The sequence below is a fragment of the Podarcis erhardii genome (assembly GCF_964252035.2).
Source record: "Podarcis erhardii genome assembly, chromosome: 10".
NCBI lineage: Eukaryota > Metazoa > Chordata > Lepidosauria > Squamata > Lacertidae > Podarcis > Podarcis erhardii.
Genome location: NC_138500.1, coordinates 14,931,745 through 14,953,447, shown reverse-complemented (window position 1 = coordinate 14,953,447; position 21,703 = coordinate 14,931,745). Strand labels below are relative to the sequence as shown.

The window sequence follows — 21,703 nt, the reverse complement described above, 5'->3', positions numbered from 1 at the left end:
AGAGATCATAGAATTGTTGAGCCACCAGCCAAGGAATCCACAGTCATCGCAGAGGATACTGGAATGCATTGTAGGTCACACAGAGTCACCTAATTGACCAGATGTTTGGGCCCCTGTGTCAAGGGTGCACCTGGAATATGGCTTTAAAAGTGGATTAAATATTTAGGCAGGAAAAGATTATGTTCTTTCTCTACTGTCAAAGGTCATATGCTTATGACTACCCATTGCTCGAAACTTCGAGAGCAGGTAGGAAGTGAGTCCTGTTGTTATCAGGATTTCTTACATGTTTCCTGTAAGCATCTGGTTGAGCACTGTGAGAACAGGATACTGGTCTATGTGGGCCCACTGGCCTGATCCGGGATTATCTTATGTCCTCTGATCTATGATCTATGTAAACTATGCAATGTCTGCCCTAGAGCACATTAGACTATATTCTGCCATATGCCCATTAACGAGATCTGTATATGATGAGCAAGCTGTCATTCAGAAAAACGAGTCTTTCATTGCCAAGCTTCTCAGTGAAGAAGCTTTATAACCTTCACAAGAACAACAGGGTTCCCAGAAAAGAGTTGGCAAATTACTGAAAGCTGGTGCTGCATTTTGTGGTCTTCCATCAACTCAATGATTTTTCAGGCTGTAGTTCTGAAGCCAATGAAAAGCTCCTGTGACTCTAGACATGCAGCTGAATTTAAAGAATGGCTTCAGTAATCCTAGCTATGGTTCACATGTAGCCTGAAACCATGGATTCAAACCTGAATTCTTCATACCTTGATTTCTGTGAACCCAGAAGAAAAGTGAATTGGAGCTCATGAGAAGAGAAGGGAGTATGCAAACCCTAAGGTAACATATTGTGAATTATCCCTATGTAGAATTAACTCTATTTGAGTTTATATAATTGGAAGGAAAAGGCTGAGCAAAAGATGTGTATACACCTTTGTGATTTTTAGAGTACGGATCTTTTTAAATAAGCGACTTATCTTCCAAGAAATCTGGATAATGATCTAGAATGGGGGGGGGGGATTTTAGACTTAAAGCTGTTCAAATAGTAAAGTTTTCAGAATTGCCTACAAAGTGAGAATTGGATGCATCTTCAGAAGTGTACACATCCACGCGGTAATTCTTAAAAACAAATGCATAGATCTTATCTTTTTCCTGTTGTAAGCTTGGCCAGATATACATTGGCCATGTTTGAGCATGTTTTTAATTATTATTATGAAAAAAGATATTTCCATTCTTCAATTCTTTCTCCAGTCAACATGGAATCTGTAGTCCATTTTCAAGTGGGTTTAAAAACGAGAAAGCCCTGTTAGGTACTAACAAATTAAAATCTGTAATTTTCATGACACTCAAAGGTGCTGTGGCTTTTTCATCTCCCAGTATTCATTCCATTAAATGTTCATTTCAAAGCAAGGTTACTTATATGGCTTTATCACACCGTGCATAATCTCAGATCGTCACACAGTGCATTTGCATGAGGATATGCCTTGAAATGATACACTTAAAAAGTCCTCTGGGGATCTATTCTGTGGTTGGAATGCTTGTATGGCTAAACCCTTGCCTCACACTTGCAGATGTAGCCCTTCCTTAAAAGCAGGGAGAGAGCTTACATTCTTACTCTGTACACAAAAACCCTGTGCATGTATGTGAAGGTAGAGAAGATAGTCGACATGTGAACTGTTAGCAAATATGCTTTAATGTAGATTTGCCATTTTCTTCCGTTTCCCTCTCCCACCTTCCTTGTCAGTTTTAAAAATGTTGTAACATTATGTTCACATTGGCACTAATCAGCATACCTAATCAGCAAGCTAGGGTTTGAAAATGTACTTCAAATATGCTCTGCTTGGCAAGGCGATCCCTTTACACATCAGCCACAGTTACTGCTAATGCAGACCTGCCACTATCTCATGGTTATACAACAGGAGCCAGGAGGGAAGCAGTAGGAATGCAGGAGCCTGCAGCTTGCTCCCAACATCCTAACCACACTCTGAAGATTGGCCCAGTGCAGAATATCCTCAATGCCCCATTCATTAATACACTTTAAAACGCATATGCTGAAATGTATGTCTATATATTTTGGCCTGTGTCTTTATACTAGGCAGTCTGAAATCTAGAATTGGAAAGAGAACTTAATATGTCAACAATCTGTCTTCATGACTGCAGTGTGATTATTGTGTTAGCTGCGGTCCCATTTAGCCTCTTATAATATTGGGGGCAAGGAGGTGCAAACAATAACATTGGAGCCATATAGAGTAGAGCCACACTGGAAAACTCAGGTATCTAAAGTCCTTACTGGCACTTAGACATCTGAATGATTTTCCAGTCCATGTAGAACCCCAACTGTCATCCTCTGCTATCTGAATTGATTGTTTCTCCTCCATGTAGTTCCTCATCAGTGTAACTTTGGTGTAAATCTTGCTTGCCTTGACACATTTCTTTTAAAATTTGTCAAAATAGTGCGTTGCCCCCACCCAGTTGTTTGTGTAAAGGAGTATGTAGTGTATAGCTGCTTGTGTTGTGTTAAAAGTCTTATTTAACAGTAAAGCTGAGAGTGAAGTAATAAAACCTGCATGCCAAAGACAGTGCATTTACAGTTTTCATTGTGTTGTCTTCACAGATAATGTCCTTTTTTTTGTAAATCTCATGTAACTCTTCTTGAGTTTTTCGGAGACTAAGAAGTAAAAGAAAACGTTCAGAATTCTCAACTGAGAATTTATTCACTGTCCTCTTAACTACATACCAAACCTTTGGTATAATTGAAACTGATTTATCTGTCCGTCCGTCCGTCCCCGTCCCCCCCCCCAAATTTGTTTGTTGGTTCTCACTTGTTTTGGCTAGTATCTAAACTTTTTTGTTTTCTGTCATTTTTTCTTAAAGACTTTTGAAGATCACTAATGAATGGAATTCCAGACTTAGCTTTACCTTCATAGGTTACGTTCATAGCAAGAATAAATAGCTCTGATGTGCTTTCCCCTTCTGACAATCCATATTTGGCATTCCATTATGAACTGAAATTTACATGGTGTGTGTGTGTGTTGATTAAATGCATTCAGGCATATTATGTGCTTAACATTCAATATGAAGTAATGTATGCTTAATTAAATGTTAACTAGACTACACACTGTTTTGCATGATTTTAGTGAATTTGTTTGATGGGAGTGTTCTTCCTTATTATAGCTGACACAAGATGAATGTAGGGGTACTCTGTACAAATACAGATCAGAAGACCTAGATATTGATGTAAGTACTGTTGGCTTTCTGTATGTTGCATTGGTGCGTTTTAAACAAACTGGTATGCTTGACTCATGTAAAAACAGTTCAAACTCAATATGACATTAGTCTGTCACATCTCCCTGACTTTCTGAAACAAGAGTTGAGAGGCGCTTTGACTAATCTGTAACTGAAAGCCTGCAAAAAAAAAAAGTAATTTTACCCACAGCCACCTTTGAGAGAACAGAAACTTTTGAGCCTTACCTTTTTTCAAAAACAGGGTACAAGAGGAATAGCTTTTCTGAGACAAAATGTGATGTGACTGTGTGGCCAAAGCCTTAAAATGAACTCTCTCTTGTTTGTACAGAGTAGCTTGTGTTGCAAATGCATACAAAGTAGTCACTGTAGGACTTCGGCTTGTTGATCCACAAACAGGGAATCAGTGTATAAGTTATCTTTCAGTTACTCCCAGGGCCCCTTGTAAATTCAGCAGTATTTCCCCCCCAGTGAATAGGTCATCCTATTGCAGATATTCAAGAGCAGTATCATATAATGTGTACAGTAAGCTGAACCTTTAATACACAAAGTCTGTATTAAACAAAGCCCCCCTCACTTGGCTTTACCAAAAAAGACATCCCTCCCTTCATAAATCAGATACTGTACCAGGTTTTTGCAAACGCCACAGCAGGTTCACTATTTGTCCTAAGTTGGACATGTGTAGTGGGTACTCAGTTCCCTATCTGCAGGAGCTGCCCCTTATTAGATAATGTATCAGAGATTCCCCATGCTGTGTACGGAGCGTTCCCTGACTTAGTGAATGGGACTGCTAGATCACCAGGTGCATAATGGCTCCTACTGACTCAGGGTAATAATAAATAAATAGTAAATAAAACAGAACACTCCACTGTGGTTCAAACCTAGCTTGGCGTGTAATTTAGGGTCATGCCTGTGGTAATCTGCATTTAGATATTCCAGGCTCCCCCAATGTGTATGTGATTTTTAAAATAAAAAGTGCAAAACAACTAGTGGTACTAATTATTACCATCTTCACTTCCACACTAGACTAAGCTTAGCCGATTATGCGAGCAAGACAAAGTGGTTCAAGCCCTGGAAGAAAAGCTTCAGCAGCTGCACAAGGAAAAAGTAGGGCAATTATATTTATTACCCAAAATGGATGTTATTTTGCATGCTTTATTATCAGAACACTGATAAGTGAAGTAAAAAGAAAATTAGTTCAATGATGTGGAACATTAAAATTATTCTTTTTATTACCATAGTATACGCTTGAGCAAGCTCTGCTATCAGCCAGTCAGGAGATAGAAATGAATGCGGAAAATCCAGCCGCCATACAAAATGTCATCTTGCAGAGGGATGATTTACAGAATGGACTCCTTAGCACTTGTCGAGAAGTGTCTCGAGCTACCGCAGTAAGTAATGCAATTTTTCTTCAGCTAGTAAAGCTCAGTGGTGTGTTAAGAGGTGGCCTTCTTCGTGTAGGCATTTTTTTAAATAAAGAAAATGACTATATATAGGTTTGTTCTTTATTACACTCTAGCAAACATTAATTTGTCTTGAATTCACCACTCCTTGTGTGGGCATAGAAATAGGGGGCAGGGGGCTCCTTTTGCTACAATGGAACAACAGAATGCATTTATTTTGGAAAGTGATCCAGAGTTGCAGAGATGTGTATCAGCTGTTCAACTTTTAGGGCACCGCCCACCCACAGTTTCTGGCAACCCAACCCGCCTGAATGTAGTAAAATCATTTATTGTTCTTAATCATGCATACTCCCAAATTTATATTTTTTGCATTTACCCATGAGGCAAAACTAACATGCGTACATTTTTAATGTGTCTGTATTTAGGAGCTTGAGAGAGCTTGGCGGGAATATGACAAACTAGAGTACGATGTAACGGTCACAAAGAACCACATGCAGGAGCAGCTGGAGCGGCTGGGAGAAGTTCAGGTGCGGCCAATGCCTAAACTTTGTCTCATATCCATATATGCCAGAAATAATACCAAAATGTATGCAATAGTATTAGAATGTACTTCTGGATGTGATGTGCAAAGATGAATGAATTCACTCACATTTGTTAAAGGATCTGAAATGCATAATCGTGTAGAACAAATTACACACCTACCTGCTTCTTCAATCTTCAGAACAGTCGGCTTTGTTATGGTCATAGGCCTTATGCACATGAGTTTCTACTGGAGATGTATGTTCTTGTGTCCCAAGCCAGACACTAGTATATTGATGCGGTGGGGGAAATTCCCAAAGCATTGTAATGTCATTCTGCCAGTTGACAATCCAATAAGATTTTTGCCCCATAAGAGGTTGGAATGCAGTGAGTAGGGATGAAAGGACAAAATCTCAATGAAATATGTGGTGCAGTCAAAATTTGGGTCAGAGGTTCAGTCTCTCCTAGTTTTTCCTTCATTTCCACCCAAGCACATCTGCCTGAATTTGGTTACAAAATAAAAAGAAACATTTTGGAAAATACAGCTGAAACATAATGTCCAAGCATGTGCCTAATGTTCCCTCATTTTACCTCTAGAACATCTTAGAGAGTCCTCAGTACTGCAGTTAAAATAAATAATATTAAATGTGTAATGTGAATGGATTCTACTGCCTTTGTTCTCCACATCCCGCACTGCCCCCGAACTCCAGGAACAGGTCACGGGGTAGATGAAAGCTGACATCCCCAAATGTCCCATGTGGGTAGCAGTTGACAGCCTTGGATAGCTTGTTGCCTTGGGAGAGGCCTGCAAGTGGCTTTTGTTTCAATCTAAGAAAAGGGCATTGTATCCAGAACGAAAAAAGTGTGCGTGATAAAATACAATGAATCCTTCAATGCTTTTTATAAAAAGTGGAGGCAGACAATCTCAATTTTAACATTTCTCTCTGGCAGACTGAGTCAGCCGGTATACAACGTGCTCAAATTCAGAAGGAGCTTTGGCGAATTCAGGATGTCATGGAAGGTTTGAGTAAACATAAACAGCAAAGAAACAGCACTGCAGAGGCAGGTAAATTGGCATGTCAACCTCTTTGTTGTTGTTGTTGTTGTTGTTGTTGTTGTTGTTTAGTCGTTTAGTCGTGTCCGACTCTTCGTGACCCCATGGACCAGAGCACGCCAGGCACTTCTGTCCTCCACTGCCTCCCACAGTTTGATCAAACTCATGCTGGTAGCTTCAAGAACACCATCCAACCATCTCATCCTCTGTCGTCCCCTTCTCCTTGTGCCCTCCATCTTTCCCAACATCAGGGTCTTTTCCAGGGAGTCTTCTCTTCTCATGAGGTGGCCAAAGTATTGGAGCCTCAGCTTCACGATCTGTCCTTCTAGTGAGCACTCAGGGCTGATTTCCTTAAGAATGGATACGTTTGATCTTCTTGCAGTCCATGGGACTCTCAAGAGTCTCCTCCAGCACCATAATTCAAAAGCATCAATTCTTCGGCGATCAGGCTTCTTTATGGTCCAGCTCTCACTTCCATACATCACTACTGGGAAAATGTCAACCTCTTAGAAGCTGTTATATACACTCTTGATTGAATACAGTTTCATTTCAGTGATTGAAAAGGAAATATTTAAGCTGTTGATCACTACCAAGGATTTAATTCATTACTCATTATAAAAATAAATGTTCTTCTTTCTTTTTAAATAGATATCGTTGCAACAAAGGCTTTCTCATCTAAATATAAAAATGAGGTATGTCCTAAGGATTTTTTTGGGGGGGGGGGACTTTTGTAATCACTTTCTGATTCAAATCTCCTACTTGTCCTTTTTATTAAAGTTGTTTTATGTATCTTTAGTATATTTAAATAAACAGATTTCAAAACTGGGTTAATTCTAAAGGCTGAACTCCCTGATGACAATTTCTTTGTATGTTTTGTGACTTCTTACTCTTATAAGTTCATATATCTCTTCCCATTTCTTATTTTCCTTTTATCCTGATTCCTCCCCCAGCAAATTGTGAACCTTGATTCTTTACCCTGCCCCACACACATTTCATATAGCAAGAAATGCTTTACATGTGTGTTCGCACCTATAAGCTCAGTTCTGCAAGAGCTGAGCACCCACAATTCCTGCTCAAAATGTTGGGGAGTTGATATTGCTCAGTGTCTCTGAGCCTGTAATAACTTCAGGAATTGGGTAGCTTTAAAGGGACACTGTGAGTGACATGTGGGAGGCAATGTCTAAAGGAACTAGAATATACGTTTTATTTTTTATGAGGGAATGTACACTTTTTAAATTGAAATGTGTGAGAGTGCATCAACACATGAAATATAGGGAAATTGGGGGGGGGGATACCATCAAGAAAAATTGACCTGAGGAAAGTTCCTTTCTTTGCTCAGGGGTGGGGGGGTGAAGATTGCATGCTTTCTTCTGTCCCCCCCCCCAGGGGGCCAGAGTAAACAGAGGTGGACCAAGAACAAATTGCTAAAATGTAGTGTCCACTGGTGATGTACTAGAGTTATTTTTTTAATCTCTCCCTCTCATTACAGCAGTGTCCCTTTAATTCCAACCTGTAATATAACTGCTGTAAAATATGTGAAAGAAGTTATAATTGTTGTGGTAGATGAGCACATCTAAATCAGGTGACTGTTCTGCAATCTTTAGGAAGAGGAAGTAGTCCCACCTCGTCCTCCACTCCCTCGGTCCTATGACTTTGCAGAGCATCCTCCCATAATCCCCCCTCTGCCCAGTGATAGCAGCTCCTTGCTCTGTTATAGCAGGGGCCCTGTACATCTGCCAGAAGAGAGGAAGATTCACCAAGTTCAAGGATACCAAAGAAATGGAGCTCACTGTGTAAGTGGCCAAAACTGCCACGTTCTTCATCAGTCATCCCACCACCCTGCAAAGTTGCCATTTTATTTTGACATCCAGCTACTTTTACGTTGTGACATTGCTTCTTTTCAGCTTAACTGTGCTACTCCCAGCTGCATTGTTAATGTTTGCCACTTCTGTTTTCATCAATATTATGTGAATGTCAGTGTACCCATTGACTCAGACTGGTTGCATTTTGTACTTTGTCCAGCAATATTTGTGGCTCTGAAACCAGATTTGAGCTTTTGCTATGTTCCATTTTGGTATGTGGGTGTTTATTTTTTTATTTTAAAAAATCATATTTTGAAACAAGCGCAACAGGTTTTTTAAAGGAATTATTGACAGTACCTGGCACTGTCCAGAATTACTTAATCATGGATAGGTAGCTGCCACAACATGCTTACATTCTGCGGGGGGAAATGATGCGATAAGCAGCGAACACTTTTCTCCAAATTTTCCATGTGATGCTCTAAGGAAAGAAAGAGCAATAGATTTCCCAGTAAAAGCTGAGTGTTGTTACACGTAGCTACAAAAACAAGTTCTGTACTCATGAGTTGTGCCTATCCAGCCTCTTGGCATATATTTGCCATGCAGTTCAGTTAAAAATAAATCTACACAAAATGTAAGCAATCTTTTGTTGTCCTGGGCCTTTAAAAGAAGAGGGCATTTCAGAATATAATACCATCATTGCCATACTCTACAGGTGGCCATGTTGCTGTTACGTTCTGACATGTCTTATGGGAAGATGCTAACGTATGTTTTACTGTGGTTGACTCTAGGGTCCAGATTACCGTCTTTATAAAAGTGAGCCTGAGCTAACAACTGTGGCAGAAGTTGATGAATCAAATGGGGAAGAAAAGGCAGAGCCAGTTTCTGAGTCGGAAATGTCTACAGCTAAAGGTTGGTAAAATAATATATAGGCTAAACAACAGTTGGTTGTTATTTCCCCTGATAGGGGAATAGGGAACTCCTGTAATCACACAGAAGAAACAGCACAATTGGTTATACTTTTACAAATAGAGTAACCTGTTCTTATTATAAGGAAAAAGCTAGCATAGTGAAATTAGGTTTAATTATACGACCAGAGAAGGCTTTCAGCCAGTCGCAGGAAGAAAAAAGAAAAAGATAATACCGAGAATCAGCCTTGAAATCCGTATTGCTGCTGTGCCTAATCACATCTCTCATGTTCTGCACATACCACTCCTCCAAACAATTGTTCGTTTTCAGTCATTGCCCTTGAACAATCTTTCCATCTTTGTTCATCCATTTCCTGCATTATTTTGCTGGAACATCCTTGAAGGCAGCACTACAGAACTTCAAGATTTGTCAAAAGACAGAAAAAAGTGTCTCCTTAAAAAGAAAAGAGAAAAGCGTAATATTGCAATTCTCAAGTTTTCTCTGTCTCCTAGACAAATGATAAGCTTTACCCTGTAGTGGTTGGTGTGGGCTTGTTTTTTTTTTTTTTTTTAAGCCACATTGCTTCACTTTGGGTCTACTGATTCTTAAGTCTGCAAGTGGGAGGCTTGTTCACCTTGATTTTACAAAGCACTTAGTTTTGGGCATTCAATCCAAATAAGGATATTATTTATTTATATATGATGAAATACCTCATGGGCTTTATGGCTGAGCAGAAATGTATGCTTTTTGGCAGCATTCTAGCCACTGCAGCATCTGTTCTGTGCAATCCATTTTGAATGAAACTCCCTTAAGCTCAGTTCACTCACGTAAATAGCATGAATGGCATGTTGAGATTGCTGCACAAGGCTATGCTGCCTATTTATTACTTATTTGAAGGATTTTTAACTCACTCTTCGGGAAGCCGGGGAAGGCTCCCAGACCAGTTCAAAGTGAACAGTAATGAGACAGTACTAGCCCCCGTGGTTTCCATTCAAAAGGCATGACATGAAAGGAAATCTGATTGGGAGGGAGAAGGGGGGGGAGCAAATTCAGGAACTTAGTTTTTAATTACAAAAAGATTATTCATATTGGTCAGCGACAATGATATGTATGTGCATATTACACTCCCACCCACACATATGTATAGAATATCTATGTATATTCTATATGTATGTATAGAATGGTCTGTAAAGAGTTATCAGAAAGGATATAAATAGCCATCACAAATCCTTGTACAATATGCAGTCTAATCATACATGTGCTTGTGTGGAGCAGTTCCCCTCAGTGATTTTTCACACCATTGGATTCCTTGGTGGTTAGTGTTGGATGGTGAGGTGAAAAATGCAAAAATAATTAGGGGGGTGAAGAGCCTGAACAGTTTCACATGTTAGGCTACCTCACTTTTTCAATATCTTCTTGTTTGCATCAGGCCTGAGTCCAATTTATTAATATATCCAATTGGCTTTATCACTGCCTTTCAGTTTGGGGAGGGTACTCTTACAGCTCTTTGATTCCAGTTTCCCCTCTTTTCCATCTGACACTAAATTCAATTTAAGCAGATGAAGTGCCTATAAGCTGGCTACTTTGAAGTCTGTAGAAGAAGCAGTGAGGTGGTAAACTTCAAGCAAAAGAAGTCTAGGCTGGACTGAAAGAAAGTTTTGTCTATAAATGTGCAGTAATAGAAGAAACAGCCTTGGATGCTGTCATATCACCTCCTTGGAGATTATTTAAATAAGCAACTGGGCATTTATCTGGGGATGCTGTAGGCCTAGATAGACCATTCTCAGAACAAGGAACTGGACTGTTATTTCAACTTGAGACAGGAAGGGGGTCTAGTAAGAAGCATCGCTTTACCTACAGTGGTTTATATTCTGAAGCAGCCACATTTTCTAACAGTCCCTTTGGAAATACCGGACCCATTTTGTTCATCTTGTTAGTGTCAGACCTCTGTCTGCTCCTGTACTAGAGAGAGATGGTCAGATAAGGCAAATGTGTGCAGCTTCTTTCAGCAATCTAATAAACCAAAATTGATGCTTTAATAAGACAATTGTCCTTGCATTTGCTTACAGCGGAGGAAGTGGTGAGCTAAAGTCTCAGAGTAAATCCTATTAACTTAGTCTGAGAGCTTTAGGGGCTTAGGTAGGGAATGTTAACCTGTGTGTTTATTCTGCTAATCGCATTCATCGCACAACTAGTGATCAGCAATTTAGTCACATACATTTCATTGGAGCTGTCAAAACTACCAGGCAGCAGGCCTGGGAGATGCAAGGCACAAAGCAGTGCATCTTTTTAAAACCTAGTGGCAATGTACCATTTCCTGCTGGAGTAATACATTTCATCAGACCAAAGTGTTCAAAGCAAACAGTTAAAGCAGGATGAAACCCGTTTTTAAGGATCCAGTGTTGAATTGTCAACCACCTGCACTGCTTTGAGAACAAGGAGGGAGATCTGGGCATGCTGCATTGGTTTTAATTGTCATTTATGTGGCTGTACCTGCATAAAAGGATTAGGATTGTATTTTAAGTTCCTTAGATGAAAGCTGGCAGAAAGTGGCCACGCTCCAAAATCCTGCCTACATGCTGTGACAAGGAATACACAATATATTGTTTTATACATATAATATTATGGCCTGTTGATATTTGCACTGTGAGGATTTGTTTGTGTTTTACTGTTCTGTAGTGGAGTCTTGAGCCAGTTAAAATTAGTACAGAGAAACTGAAGAAAATTGATAGGTCCCCCCCCCCCTTTGCACATACCCTTCTCCTTCTTCACAAAATATAGATGCAAAGTGCTCTTTACTTTTTTCTGTTTTAGGATTGGGTTTCCGTACCTCTAAATATAACATTGCAAAACCCAAATCATGTACCGTATATCGTACAAAACTGAATTTGTTCTTTTGTGTTTCCCAATTTTGTGGCGCATAAAAAGTTTTTCTTATGTAGTGGGGTTTTTTTATGAGGGCAGAGTCTGCTTTTCTTGTTCACACAAGTTTCTTTTTTAGGGTTGCTGTAAGATTAATTTATGTATGAGTTGCTAATAGATACCCCCAAAAATGATGATTTCTTGGTTGTAAGATCTCCACTAGAATTGAGATTTTATTATTGCCTTACCAACTTTCTAAACTCAGTTGCGTGTTGCAAATCAAATCTCAAAGCACGCCAGACATTCAAAGCTCTGCTACTGTGTGCTTGCTGAGATGGTCGAATTTCCCCACTGCAAATGGCAGTGATGTTCTTGGGAGCAGGAAGGATTGGGACAAAAAGAGAGCAGCAGCACCTCTTGAGACCTATTAGAAGTAGAATATACCATAGGCATGAACCGCAGATTGGGTCTTAACACCACTTTGTGCAGGTGAAACACATAAGCCGGGGATCAGAATACAAGGCCCCCAGCTCAGAAACTTGCTGTGCTGAAGTGATAGCCACCAAAAAAAAATCTTAAAGGGCAAGATAATCAGCAGACAGGAAGCCCTGGGCTCAAAGGAAGCACCAGTTAAAAATGATACTGTTTCTAAGATTGCAATTATAGAGCTTTGATGATTGAACACATCATTTGTGTCAGCAGCCGTTGAAGGTGGAAGTCAAAATGTTTTGTTATAACATTATAAATTTTCTGTTTCGTTAGTCACTGGTGTGTGTGGGTGGGTGGGTGGGTGGGTGTGGGTGTGGGTGTGTCTTTTTAATAGGAATTCCCAAAACAGCTTGTAACAATGGTAATTCAAAACCAAACATTAATAACAATTTAAAATAAAACAAAAAACAAACCCATACAACACAGATATTCTCAAAGTAAGCAGTAAATATAACTGAACTCTCAGCAACTTATTGTCCAAAAGCATGTCAAAAAAGTTAAGCTCTTATTGTTAATCCATCTCAACCCCCTCCCCAAGCCTATTCTGGTTGCATAGTCCTGGGGTTTCTCTTGCTTAATCCAGTGAGTGCCCCACTTTCAGCAACTGCTGTAGTGAATCCACCACCATCTGTCTCCCTTCTTACACCTCATAAAGCACTATTGGCAGAATGGGAGAGCAGAAATTGTGGGCAACACAGGAGTGGAATGATCAGGGTCTAAGGCTCCTTGGCATCAAAGATTGTGTACTTGTACATGGATCTTAAAAGAGAAGTAACAGCACTTGGGGTCCATCATTCTAGAATCATTACTTCTTCAGACCTAGCTTTTATCTATAATCATTAGATTTCAATGTAATGTATTTTAAAATCCTTATTATGAGCAGACTAATGTTAGGCAGGTGCTGAAATATGATAACTGCATGATAAAACGTGTTTCACATTAACTGCATCTAGAGTTTGTGTTAAGGTCTTTACAATATGCTTTCAACACCCCTCTTGTTTTATAGGCTCTCATTTTCCCATTGGAGTTGTGCCTCCCAGAACAAAGTCACCAACACCTGAATCTTCAACAATAGCTTCCTATGTGACTTTAAGGAAAACTAAGAAGATAGATCTAAGAACGGTATTTACTACTTTTGAATTGTATCCCTTGCTGCCTCCAGTTCTCCATCTGCATTGCACGTCAACTCAGGGTATTGCACAAGTGCAACTGTGTGGCTACTCTTACACCAGCAGACGCCACCACTGCCCAACATGTAGTATAAGATCATCATGGCAATGCTCCTGCTTGGCACAGCATTCAGAAGGACTGTGATGGGAAGACAGAGAACAATTTCATATAGTAGAGAAAAAGATGATTGACTTGCCGGATTGCCACCATCCATCAAGTGCATGTTTTCCATAATGCCCACTGGGCTTCTGCATATTGTATATATGAGAACATCAACACCACCCTCTCACCCCCTGGATCCTTGGCCAAATACACAGGGATATGAACGCCTTACTGAAAAAGTGCAGCTGATTCATGATGAAATATGAAGAGCTAGTCTTTAAATAGCACAGCACCTATCTCTTCCCCGCCTCCTCTCCCCAGTCACATTTATCAGCAGCAGCATTGATAGGCAGTAGACAAAAACCAACTTGCCTAACAAAATAGAGTGCTTTCACTCCATCAGTGCAATCTCATTCTGTGAATCAGAGATGAGAGTTTGTTCAGCATTATTGTAGTCAGTTCTAGTTCCGTAAGGCTATTGGCGAGTTTTTTACATGGTGCTCTTTGAATAGAGGCAGTGGTATTTTATGGAATTTATCACAGTGCAATGTACTCTGTGGATGGAAATCTTTGACATGGATTAAAAATTATACATTCACATTCTGTGTAGTTAACCTTGTTGCTTCAAATCATGCCAGTTTCTGTGTATTGGGAATAGCATGGTATATCCCATTGCAACAGCAGAGTAAAGGTGCTTTTTTTTACCATACATTTCTTTCCTTTCAAGGAAAGGCCAAGAAGTGCAGTAGAGCAGCTATGCTTGGCAGAAAGTGCTCGTCCCCGGATGACAGTGGAAGAGCAGATGGAAAGAATAAAGAGACATCAGCAGGCTTGTCTAAGAGAGAAGAAGAAAGGACTGAATATTATTGGTGTCTCAGATCTGTCCCCATCACAAAGCCCATCCCTTGTCAGAGAGAATCCTTTTAAGTTGTCTCAGGTATGCCACACGTTCATCTCCCCACAACCCTCTCCTTGACAGACAGAAGCTCTTAGAGCCTCAGTTTATGGCTGAGGACTGACTTCGGTGCTGGAATCTGAATAAGGATGTGGAAACAGATATTGTGAAGGAAGTTCCTTTGTCCAGTCAGGTAGAGCTTTTGTTCCTGTTGTGAAGGTAAGGAAAATGTTGGCCTGGAATGGAAACAGATAGTGTAATGCCAAACTATTTGTGTTTATATTAAGCCCCACTAATCTCAGAGGAGTGAAGGATATTGGAGACTCCTCATGGCCTTAGAGCAATCTTTCTCCCCAAGAAGATTAGCAGCTTCCTCCCTGCTTTTTGGAATGGACAGTAGCATCACTAAAAGATAGAAGGGTCTACTCTTTGGTTTTAAAAAAGTGTTTTGAGCAATTTTAGTCCATTTGGACACGTTTGGCGCACAGGAAAGGTACAGGCAATTGCAAGGTCCTATGCTGCAGGTGTTTAGTGACTACCCATTATATCGGTACCTATGTGTCGTGTACAGAAGGAGTCTCATGTAAGATGTTTTCTACAAGGAAGTTAACAATCTGTGGGCCCCTCCAGACTGATGTTATATTGCGGGCATATTCTGCAATATGTTTTTGATACAATAATGGTGCTTTAATAGTAGATTTGCTTGGCGATGCCACCACATGCTACCACATTACTGCTGTCTGGAGGGGTTAGAGCACAACAGAAGTAGGACAAAAATAACCAGAACATTTTTGGTATAAAAAGTTACAGTATTTCAGCAGGAAGTTACAGAATATGCACTGAGTGCGAGCGAAGGATTGTGACCACTCCAAAACCTTTGAAGGCACAAGCAGTATTGAAGGCACCCAGACTTCATTCATGAGCACAAATCTTAGGAATGTGCTTTAAAAATGATGTCCAGAGGGGCCATGTTGTATCTTGTTTCCTAACTAACCAGTGTCTTTATCATTGTACTGCCAGTTAGTTGCCTTGTTTGTTCACAATAAATCAAATATTCTCTGCAGAACCAAAGGAAGGATGATTTTGTATGCATTACCAAGGAATTAGAGTATGCCATTAGAGGAAGTGATGCAGGCCAGAGCCATCAAAATTGTGCAGAAGACTCACCTTGGATTAAAGATAATGATTGTCCAGAGGATAAGAATAATGATCATCCAAATGAACATCATGCTGGTTTTATTACACAGGTACTGCTTTTTCCTGAACACAGAAATTTATTGGCATACAATCAGAAAATAAGGAACTGGAGTCAGAAAATATAGAACCAAAACCTTCCCCACAAAGGCACCTCTAGAACTTGCTTAATTAGTTAGCCTGAGCTCTTATCTACATTTTTACCACTTTTCTAGTCTTCTTTCTCTTTTTCAGAGCATGCTTTCAAACTGAAATTATAGTTTGGGTTACTACAAATCACTGAGCAAATGTTGGGTAAACAATGCAGAGTTCAGATAGTCTACAATTAACTGGGAGAAAGAGGGATGTGAAATCTCAAGGGTACACAAAAATAAAGATATTGTTGGCCAAACATATTTCAAAATATATTTCTTCCTTAGAGGCACTTAGAAAGCACATCTCTGTGTTCTCTGCTCATGACACAGAGAACACAATGATGTGCTTCTTAAATGCTCCTGAACAAAAGTGTTTTTAGCATGTGTACCTTTGAAACTTTACCTCCCCATTTTTCTTTCCTTGGTGCCTCCTGGTTGTCCCAAACTTAATTCTGCTTGTTCATTAGAGACAGCTTTAAAAAGTGCACCAACCTAAATGCAGGAGATTGAGTAACTGAAATTAAAAACAGAAAATAAAACTCTTCTATCTACACACCTCTTCAGCCTAGGTACTTCAAATAGCTAACATTTATTATTCACTTTTATTTTTTACCCTCAGTTACCAAAAAATGAAGGTCAGCTGTCACCAGATGTCTTAGAGCCAAAGGAGGGGACTCCTTATGAGGCTTCTGAAAAGCTAAAAAAAGGAGAAGAGACACAAGATGCTGACTTCAGGTAAAGCAAATCTAACTTACTAGTAACAGCAGCTGTGTGGGGCTTTGCAGTAAAACCAGAAGTCATTGCAATGATTCCATAGCTGCAAATTTAGGGGGTGACTTTACCCCTGCATTCTATTTCTTTTCACTTCATAGGAGGGGATTGACAAACTAAGAATTACCCCCTCCACATCAGCCCTTGCTTTACCACTTCAGGTAGTTATTTCTGGGACCTGAAAATAAAGTACTGAGTGCTAATTGGTTGAAGCTATTACATAATATAGGTTTCAAGAGCATTTTTTTAAAATGTAAAATTGTCCAGTTTGTTTCTGGATCACTGCTGAACTTTTAAATAAAGGAATTAAAGTTGTCTCACAGCCATTAAAAACCAGCTGTGTTGGCCTTTTACCTAGCATGTGAAAGCTAACGTAAAAGTTCCTGTCTTCCAAAGGCTCTGAAATAGATTTTCCCATTTTGAAAATGTTAGCATGGTAAAGTGGGATGCAGTTGGCACTGTGGGTTACACCACAGAGCCTAGGACTTGTTGATCAGAAGGTCGGCGGTTTGAATCCCCGCGACAGGGTGAACTCCCGTTGCTCAGTCCCTGCTTCTGCCAACCTAGCAGTTCGAAAGCACATCAATGTGCAAGTAGATAAATAGGTACCGCTCCGGCGGGAAGGTAAACGGCGTTTCCGTGTGCTGCTCTGGTTCGCCAGAAGCGGCTTAGTCGTGCTGGCCACATGACCCAGAAGCTGTACGCCGGCTCCCTCTGCCAATAAAGCGAGATGACAACTGGACCTAATGGTCAGGAGTCCCTTTATCTTTACCTTTTAGCATGATAAAGGTGTCAAAATTCATTCCAAATTCATTCCACTTCCAGTTGGAAAACTACAAGGCTGGGATCGAAAGAAGCCCGTGCCTACTTGCAAAGCACTTTGGTGTATACCTAGGAGGCAGCTGCTCTTGGCACATTGCAAGCCTTTCCACGAGAGCCCTGACCTTCAGAAATTATTTTGGGGTAGGAGGAGGGGATGCAAAGTGCTGAGTCAGGAAAGGAAAGCGTGAGAACCTTGGTGAGCCTTCAGTCTTTTGGATCCCTGTCCAAGTCTTTAATGACCCAAAACCAGAAACAGTATAGTCACTCACCATTCAGAAGGTGTGACTAGCAAGTTGATTTGGTTTAGGGGTTGCCTAGTCCTGTGAATCTGACCGTGCTTTAAGATCATCTACAGAAGCTCCTCTAGGTGTCTTCACTGCAGAAATAAGTTTGCTGTGTTCAGGAAGACATAGCCCTCGTAGTGACCATACCCAAATTGTGAAATGCTCTTCTGAAGGACACCCATCAGGCACTCAGGATAAATAAAATATGTAATCTGATTTCTTAGGTCTTATTTTAAAACTGCTATGTGTGTGTGAAGTAGAAAGCAGTTCTGATGTTTCCCCCCACTCTTCTAGAAAAGCATAGATTCCGAGATTGGGTTACGTGATCTCATAATCCTATATACACCACAACTAGTATTTTTGTATTTTAGGCTTTTATTGAAGTGGTGTACAATATCAGTTAACCCAATTAGAAGTTAGAGGAAACTCTAAACTTTGATCGTTCCCCCCCCCCCCAGCCTGAAGAACGAGGCCCCAGTTGCAAACCACAAACCTGAAAGCAGCACAGAAGAGAGTGAAGAAACCAGCATTCATGAGCAGGAGGATACTATTTCTTCATTTGAGATGCCAGCACAGACTTCAAGAGGAAACTCAACAGCAGCAGGTTTGATTTAGGATATGTAGACTGCCAAAATGTATTATAACAGCATGCACTATAGTTTTGCTTCTAAATTTAAAAAAAAAAAAAATCAAAAGAAAATTTTGAAATAAAGCAAACATCTTAGATGTTTCTGTGGCCAGGCCAGAGGTATCATAAGCATGCACTGGCAGAGGTTTGTAAGCACTGCTGCAGTGTTACAGCAGGCATCTAAAACACCAGTTAAGGGTTGGTCTTGGTATATAATTTGGAATGTCCAAATACTAACTTTGGGGATAACGCTGGAAGCTGCCTTTTGCCAGTACAAAGTATTTGTGTGTCAGGCTCAGTACGGTCTGTTCTGCCTGGCAGTGGCTTTCTCTCCAGGGTCTCTCCCATCATCTGCCACCTCGTCTCTCGAAGTGGAGATGATGGGGATAGAACTTGGGATCTCTGTCTGAAAAGCATGTTCTCTGCCACAGAGCCACCAGTCTTGAGTTTTATGCCTTTGTTCTTAGGATACAAGAAATGGCACCTTTCTGACCCAAACACAAGACATCCTACCATCTCTTAAAAAATAATGTCCAGGAATCATGTCTGTGTGGTTAGCATCAAACTCTTTCTCTCCTGTGCCCTCAAGCCCCCCATGTGCTGTCAAAATCAGTGCCTGTGTGTTGAGTGACACACCCCCCAGATAATATTTTCCGGGTGCTAAAACCCAGTGAAAACTGATAGGCAGTTGATTTGGGACAGAGCCTTATTTTTAAAGAAAATTAGAGATTCATGGAGGATAATTCTGTCAATAGGAGACCATCAGGAAAGAAGATGGCTGAGCTAGATGGGGCTTTGATCTGATCCAGCAACAGGGATGCTCTTCCATTAGGAATACTTCAGATTATGGATAATCACATTTTACAGAAGGTGGTCCCCATTATCTCTGTCCAAGTTCAAAAAGAAAACCCCACATACTTCTCTTTCAGTGGCTTGTTTGCAATAAACCTCACTCAGCTTTTTTTTCCAGCTCTTCCGGCTTCTGCTGAAACGATTCATGGCTAACAAAACTGACCTACGGAAAGAAGATACTGTACAGTCAATTTTATTAAATCTATGAAATTCATAGTTCTGATGCTTTTGGCCACAGAGCATCATTTTTTATCACTTCATGGAAAATGTTTATTCCAAGAGAGCTTTAAATGCCTCCCACGGTACCCTCAACAGTTTGGAGATAGTTCTTCTGACACCGGCCTGCTGCTACTATGACTTCCATCCACATCATTAAGGCTTCTTTTTCAAATGTGCGGCCTACAATCGGAACCTTCGCAAGTGGTTTTTCCCTGGTGTAAGGTTTTTTTATTTAAAAAAAATGAATTTAATTAAGTTTGCTTCCTTTTTAGCCTTTTTCATGGGTTGCTTTTACAGATCACCACTTAAACCTCAGTTATGCTTCTAAAAATGAATCATGTATTGTTTTCACCTTTTGATTTGTAAATGTTTTATGCCCTATTTAAAATGTGCCATTTATTATTATTATTATTGCCGAGTTAAGATGTGTTCTATTTCTGATCTGTAATTATTTCTCGGTCAAGTTGCAATGTCAGTTTCTCCCATACTGTCCTCAACATAGACATGAATGTTAGTGTTTACTTCTCTCTCTCTCTCTCTCTCTCTCTCTCTCTTACTTTAAACAAAAATGAAGGGTTAGGAATCTTGAGGTACTGGGCTCTTCCTCTTTTGGAATAGGGTATGTACAGCAATAAGCAGGTATTCAGTTCCCAGTTAAGTTTGTGTACAAATGTAATTATGTTCATTGTGTATATATTATACAATGAGCACAACCAATGTAAGTATAAGAAGCCACTTACTATTGTTCAAATAAAAATGTTCATATCTCATTTCTTTTATATCATGTTATAAATAAATGTTCTTAAGTAATTGTGTGGCTGTTATCTTCATCTGCAAGGAAACTTTTAACTAGAAGAAAGGGCGTCTGCCCTTTGGAATCATTAAGAAGTGTCACAAGGCTCCCTCCTTCATAACACAGTTTCCATGTCTAAAAGCAGAAGAGTAGCATTTATGGTATGGTTAAGCTCTATAGATTTATAGATTTTGTGCATGACATGGCTCAGTTAATCTTGATAAGGCCTTCGTTTACAGGTTGTATTATCAAGGTCCCTCTCCCTCAAATGAATGCATCCACAGTAAACATGACATTAATTATTTTGTTCTCACATTCTCATGTGGACTAAATCAAACTTTTATATTTTTTAATTATATTAAACAGTGGAAGTGTTTTATAAATCAGTACTGTATCTGCCACAGATATTCCCAGAACTACTAATTTCAGAATAGTTGGCCCTCTGTACATTGTAATGGGGAGTTTTATATGCTTCACTCTTCCCTTTAGTTTCCACTAATAGAGCAACCTTAGTGCCAATCTTTCTGTTGAATGTGGCAGCAATGGGAGTTCCTTTCCTAACATGAGTTGATGTGCTGAGGCAGTTTTCGCCTGAATCTTCCCTGTGTGCTGGGGTCCCAGTGAAAATCAGGACCACTTCCTCCACCAGTGGAGGACTACATTTTAAAAAAATTGCTAATTGCACAATAAAAATAACAGCTTTGGATTGGCCCTCAGTGTTAGTTCCGTTGGATATTTTATTGTCTCCTTTAATGTGTGACATTGTACCTTTATCAAGGACATGAGGATGTCTTTCAAGAAGCGTTTTTTAAAAATGTGTTTTATTTATAAGACACCAACTGAATTTTTAAATAAAAATTGGTGGTGTGTAATAAGATAATTAAAGCATTATAAAATCATTAAATACAGAGCAAATGGCCAGTACTGAATCAAATTAATTTTCTTAAAAAAAATAATTCTTAAAAAAATGCAAAACCAAAACATTTCCAGCAGTTTGTGGGCAGAGCAAGAACACACAGTCAAAAGGGTAAAATCAGTCTAGCTTTGAAAGTATAGTTTTCCATGAATATTTTTGGGACATTGGAAACAAAAGCATATGTCAAATTGATGCAATAGATATCAAGGCTGTAGTGAAAGGCAATAAATAAGATGATTCATTAAATATAAATGCTTGATAAAGAGAACTGAAATCGCAGGTGTTCGACTTTATCCAGATGCTGGAGATTACACACACTCACACACTTTAAAAGTCAAGGCCCATTTCAGCCCGGGGTTTAAGCACATCTACAGTTAGTATTCACTGAATTGAAATCAATGGAATTTTCACTAGATTGTGCCCCTGATAAGTATATTGTTGCAATAAATGCAAAAACAGGAATAATTTGGCAAGGGGAATTATAATTAAGAGATTCTGATCTGAAGCCTCCTATTAAAGAGCTGTTGGCTTCTCTCCGAGAACTGTCTTCATTGGAGCATTTTTACCTGGCAGCACTAGAGGGAGAAGTGAAACAGCAAGGCTCCTTCCACTGGCTCAGCTGCCACAAACTGCCACCGGGAACTT

At 39.8% G+C, this 21,703-nt stretch overlaps 1 protein-coding gene across 22 annotated transcripts in view; it reads left to right on the top strand.

Moving 5' to 3' along the window:
• The window catches only part of PLEKHA5 (pleckstrin homology domain containing A5), a 170,876-nt gene extending 150,717 nt beyond the window's left edge, over nucleotides 1–20,159 (top strand). For 15 of the 22 annotated variants that reach the window (XM_081879672.1, XM_081879669.1, XM_081879685.1 and 12 more), the window contains 14 exons: nucleotides 3,175–3,237; nucleotides 4,270–4,350; nucleotides 4,485–4,634; nucleotides 5,072–5,173; nucleotides 6,117–6,231; nucleotides 6,868–6,911; nucleotides 7,824–8,012; nucleotides 8,810–8,930; nucleotides 13,285–13,400; nucleotides 14,278–14,487; nucleotides 15,510–15,692; nucleotides 16,393–16,508; nucleotides 18,109–18,254; nucleotides 19,249–20,159. In XM_081879672.1, the coding sequence (XP_081735798.1) occupies nucleotides 3,175–3,237; nucleotides 4,270–4,350; nucleotides 4,485–4,634; nucleotides 5,072–5,173; nucleotides 6,117–6,231; nucleotides 6,868–6,911; nucleotides 7,824–8,012; nucleotides 8,810–8,930; nucleotides 13,285–13,400; nucleotides 14,278–14,487; nucleotides 15,510–15,692; nucleotides 16,393–16,508; nucleotides 18,109–18,254; nucleotides 19,249–19,283 (1,671 nt within the window). In that variant the 3' untranslated portion in view covers nucleotides 19,284–20,159. Of the gene's footprint in view, nucleotides 1–3,174; nucleotides 3,238–4,269; nucleotides 4,351–4,484; nucleotides 4,635–5,071; nucleotides 5,174–6,116; nucleotides 6,232–6,867; nucleotides 6,912–7,823; nucleotides 8,013–8,809; nucleotides 8,931–13,284; nucleotides 13,401–14,277; nucleotides 14,488–15,509; nucleotides 15,693–16,392; nucleotides 16,509–18,108; nucleotides 18,255–19,248 lie in introns of those variants that run through there. The other 7 variants (XM_081879677.1, XM_081879676.1, XM_081879674.1 and 4 more) reach the window with 2 other exon arrangements.
• Nucleotides 20,160–21,703: the final 1,544 nt, after the last annotated feature.